General features: G+C 24.1%; 1 protein-coding gene across 1 annotated transcript in view; it reads left to right on the top strand.

Annotated features, from left to right (window-relative positions):
* The window catches only part of LOC113807100 (uncharacterized), a gene marked incomplete at its 3' end in the record, with an annotated part of 18,148 nt that extends 13,332 nt beyond the window's left edge, over positions 1–4,816 (top strand). Inside the window, 1 exon segment of the mRNA XM_027358269.2 lies at positions 3,333–4,816. Coding sequence (XP_027214070.2) covers positions 3,406–4,816 — 1,411 coding nt within the window.
* Between the last annotated feature and the right edge of the window lie 184 nt (positions 4,817–5,000).

The following is a 5,000-nucleotide window of genomic DNA, read 5'->3' as shown; positions in this document are numbered from 1 at the left end:
ATTTTAGTTATATATTAATAATAATAATAATATTTTTTATTAGCATTAATAATATTTTTAATTCATATATATATATTATTACACATTTTATTACATAATGACATGTAATATTATTACATGATGACTATATTATTAATATTATTATTATTAATATAATATTATATACATTATACATATACATATATTTAATGTTATTATTACACACACACATATTTACCTACATTTACATACACAATACGCATCACATACACATACACATTTATCATATTTATAATACATAATACATACAAGACACATACATACATATTATTATATTATTATTACATATATATATACATACATATATACATATATATTATTTACGTGGAGCTATTATTACATATACATATATATACATATATATATATACATATACATATATATATATCATATACATATACATATGATATTTATTATTATTATTATATATATACATATTAATATATATTATTATATATATATATATATATTATATTTACATATATATATTATTATTATTATTATTATTATATACATATTATTTTATTTACATATATACATATATATATATTATAATATACATACATATGTATATGTATATATATATATATATATAACTATCATATTATATAATATGTTATTATTATTAATTTATCATATTATTATATATATATACATATATATACACATACATACATATACATATATATATACATATATATATATAATATATATATATATTATATAAACCATAATATTAATATTAGGTTATATATATATATATGTCATAAAGTAATGCTACATATTTTTATTTATATATTATTATTATTAATTTTTATTATTTTTAATAGTATTAAGTCATACACTTTATATTAATTTACATATTATTATTATTAATTTTATATATTATATATATATACGTATTATAATATATTATTACATATATTTAATATTTTTATATATATATACATATACTTTATTAAAATTATCATACATGTATACACACTTATGATACTAATATTATTATTACATTTATTATACTATAATATTATATTAATCTTAATATTTAATTATATTATTATTACACTTTATTATTTTTTTGGATTTTATATATTTATAAAATTTATATATTTTTGTCAGCATGTATGGTTACAGACTTTATTACGACAGATATTATATTATTATTGATAATTTTATTATTTAATTTTATATTAATATTATTAAAGAAGACTCATTACTAATCAGAGACAGCTACATTACTTAACTCTTGATTACTTGACTACACAATAATAATGTATTTATATATAATTTCTGCACATTAATTATGCACATTAATACACACTTACTATTTAATCTTATACACATACAATCTATTTCAATCATATTAGCGATACAATTTTATTTATTTTCAATCTTTATATTTACAATATTACACTTTATATTATTTTACATCGCATATTATTACACTTATTATTTTATCACAGTCATTACACTATCATTCAATATATAGCGGATATTAGATTTAATATTATCGTTACACACATTATGACTTATAATACGCTTTTTATTATATTATATATGACACACACTTATTAATGATCATATTATTATTATTATTAACGGTATTATTGATTTACATTATTATTACACTTTATATTATTTGATCAGCATATTTATTACACTTCTATTATTTAATTATATTACTATTATAATTTATATTAATTTATGTATTATATATATTACACTTATTATTTATATTTATTATAATATTATATAATATGAATATTAATTTATTATTATTATACATATAATTAATATTAGATTATATTAGATAATAATATTAATTTAATATTTTTTAATTTTATTATTATTATTACATATTATTAATTTTATGACAAAGATAATGTTATTATTGACTTTATATTTTAATTTATATTATTAATATTACACTTTGACATATGATTTATTATTATATACCTTTAATATTTTATTTTATATTATTTATTAATATATTCTATATTTTTATCATAATATTAATAATAATAATTTAATATTTTAATTTTATATTATTATAGTTATATTACTATAATATTATCGTCATTATTACACTTTATTAATTATTTAAAATATATTTATTATTATAATTTTATATTTATTATATTATTATTATTATTAATTTATTGTTTTCTTTATCATATTATTATTACACTTATATTTTATCGCATTATTATTATTAATCTTTATTATTTTTAGATATACATATTATACAATTCTATATTATTACTAATATTGACATTAATGTCACCATATGTACATTGCATAATATAAGCATCAAACACATATGATTAGAGAGAGAGAGAGAGAGAGAGAGAGAGAGAGAGATGAGATGTAGTGTGTGTGTGTGTGTGTGTGTGTGTGTGTGTGTGTGTGTGTATGTGTGCACGTGCATGTGTGTGTGTGTGCGTGTGCACGTGCTGCGGGCAAGTGTGTGTGCGCGCGTGTGTGTGCAGTGTGTGCGTGTGTGTGTGTACATATAGGAGTGCAGGTGTGTGCGTGTAGTGCGTGGGTGTGGGTTTGGGTGGGTGGGTGGGTGTGTTCTTGGGCCTTATATGCAACATAAACACACAGGTATGGATAAAGACAGAGAAATGCAGTTCATTGTTTTCATGTATCTATTTATTTGAATAATGAAATTGAACATAATTTCAGGGGCACAGATGTTAGTACAGATGATTGGGAGCATTACATAGTCAGCTAATATACATGTCAAATTTTTGGTTGACTGGTACTGTGTAATGTGAGGTTTTAGTAAGAATTTTTACATTCTACAATCGTGTATTAGATATACGTGATAATACATATGATAGTCTTGCCTTTTTGTCTTCCCTCTCTCTACTTTTATTTTTTTTTCACTTTCTATTTCTATTTGCTCCTTTTCTCTTCTTTTCTTTTCTTTTTCCTGAATTTATTTTAATTATGTTAGTTTATGTTTTAGTTTGTAGAGAATGACAAGCTTTACTACTTATTTGATATGAAACATTTTCTAGACTGTTCAAGTTTGTGTGGTTTTGCCTTGTATATTTATGTTAACAGTTTTGCAGCCAGATGTATTTTTCTGTTTGTACAAATTTGTCACCTCTTCACATTGGCAGACCTTTTAATGCTTGATTAGATTTACTGTAAGCTTTACCTTAGCTATGTGTGTATTTATTTTATGTTCTGCTATGTAACCTGAATATAAAGGTTTAAGGTTCATGTCATTGTTTGTTTATGCATTTTAAATATACTCTAATATCCATAAAATCTACTTTCAGGTAAAAATTACGAGTAAGAAATTGAGAACAAGTGAAAAAGTTGACCTACAACGCAGATTTCATCATAGTAACCATGTTGAAAAGTCTAAGATTACAGTCTTGTAAGGTTTTGCACTTGATAAATCATGTACAGAATAACAAAGTTATTCCTAGACCTGTGTCTTTTGTGCAGCATATGAACTTGTTTCGCCATTATGGCATAAGACATTCTCATGTCCCATTTGTTGAAGAAGATACCCTGAGCTTCAAAATATTGGAACATATGAGAATTAGTGATAAATATGCCACTGCCCATACTATGGAAAAAATTGAAAAAAATTCTTCAGAAAGCAGTCAGGCTATAAAACAGATGTTACTTGTCATAGCTCATAATCCTGATGTTAAAACATCAGATGTTCTTCGTCTGTTCTCATTATATGCTTCATCTGGACGGTTTTTATCCCAAGATTTGATATCAAACAAGTCATTGATGTCTGAGGCAAAACACAAGATTTTACAAAGCTTTCCTTGGATGACAGAAAATGAATTGAAGAATTTAGCCTACTTGCTAAAGGAATTAGAATTTGAGAAAAGTGGATATTTACAGTATCTTGTAAAAGGAGTTAATGAAGAATGTTTAAAAAGAGCCTTAGCAAGTGACCTTCCTGAGAGTCTCAGACTGTTTGATATCCTCTTGATTCTTCATGGTAATGCTATTTACAGGAAAAGAGAATATGACACTTTTATATCATTGTTTGAAGCTAATTTAGACACAGCTCACCCTCATCATTTAGTTCAAATTTTGCATTATATAGGTCTTGGCAAGAAAAAAAAGTTATCTAAGGAATTCATTCAGTTGATAATTGGGAAACTGGATAAACATTTGGATGATCTGACGTTCAGAGATCTTGGAATAGCAGTGGCTGGCATATTCAAATCCAATGTCAAGCTCAACAGAACATCAGCCTTTGTTAAAAAAGTTGCAGATTGTATGAAATGTAAAATAAAAGAATCTGTGTTACTTACAGATATTGAAATTTATGCCCTTGTTTCTATAATCAAACTCATCCGTGTGGCAAGATTCCACGATGATGATCTTTTGTCTACTGTCAAATTGTTTGTGATGAGTTGTGATGAAAGTGTTCTGAATGCTCAGATTGTTCCACACATCTTGGCAATGTTCTCTAACTGTAATGTTTATGACCAAGAGATCTTTGATAAACTAGAAAATCAGGTTCTTAAACTCATTAGAGCTGAGTCACATGAGTTAAGGATGAGGGATCTTACAAGGGTGCTTTGGTGTTTTAGTCATGTAGGTCACAGATGTAATATACAAACATTAGAAGTGTTTGATGAAGCTTTCATGGAGTTCATTCATAAAGGAGAAGTTGCTAGATCACCATACTTTCTGTCAGATGCTCTCTTCTCAATGGCAATTCTCCGGCATTATCCAGAAGCATTGATTAAGGAGGCATTCAAGCCAGAAATTATTCAAGGACTGAAAGGTTAGAATGCATTTATGTTCACATTTATTGTTTTATTTATTTCATATCATTTGAAGTTTGATGTTAGATTTTTTATATGGTGTTATGATTATTCATTTGAAAACTAGTGTGTCTTGATTTGAGATATGGATTTATATAAGCTTTTATATCTATTTGCTAGAACTTTTGAATAATCTGATATTTT

The sequence above is a fragment of the Penaeus vannamei genome, chromosome 9 (assembly GCF_042767895.1).
Source record: "Penaeus vannamei isolate JL-2024 chromosome 9, ASM4276789v1, whole genome shotgun sequence".
NCBI classification, from domain to species: domain Eukaryota; kingdom Metazoa; phylum Arthropoda; class Malacostraca; order Decapoda; family Penaeidae; genus Penaeus; species Penaeus vannamei.
This window is presented reverse-complemented; position numbering and strand designations above follow the sequence as displayed.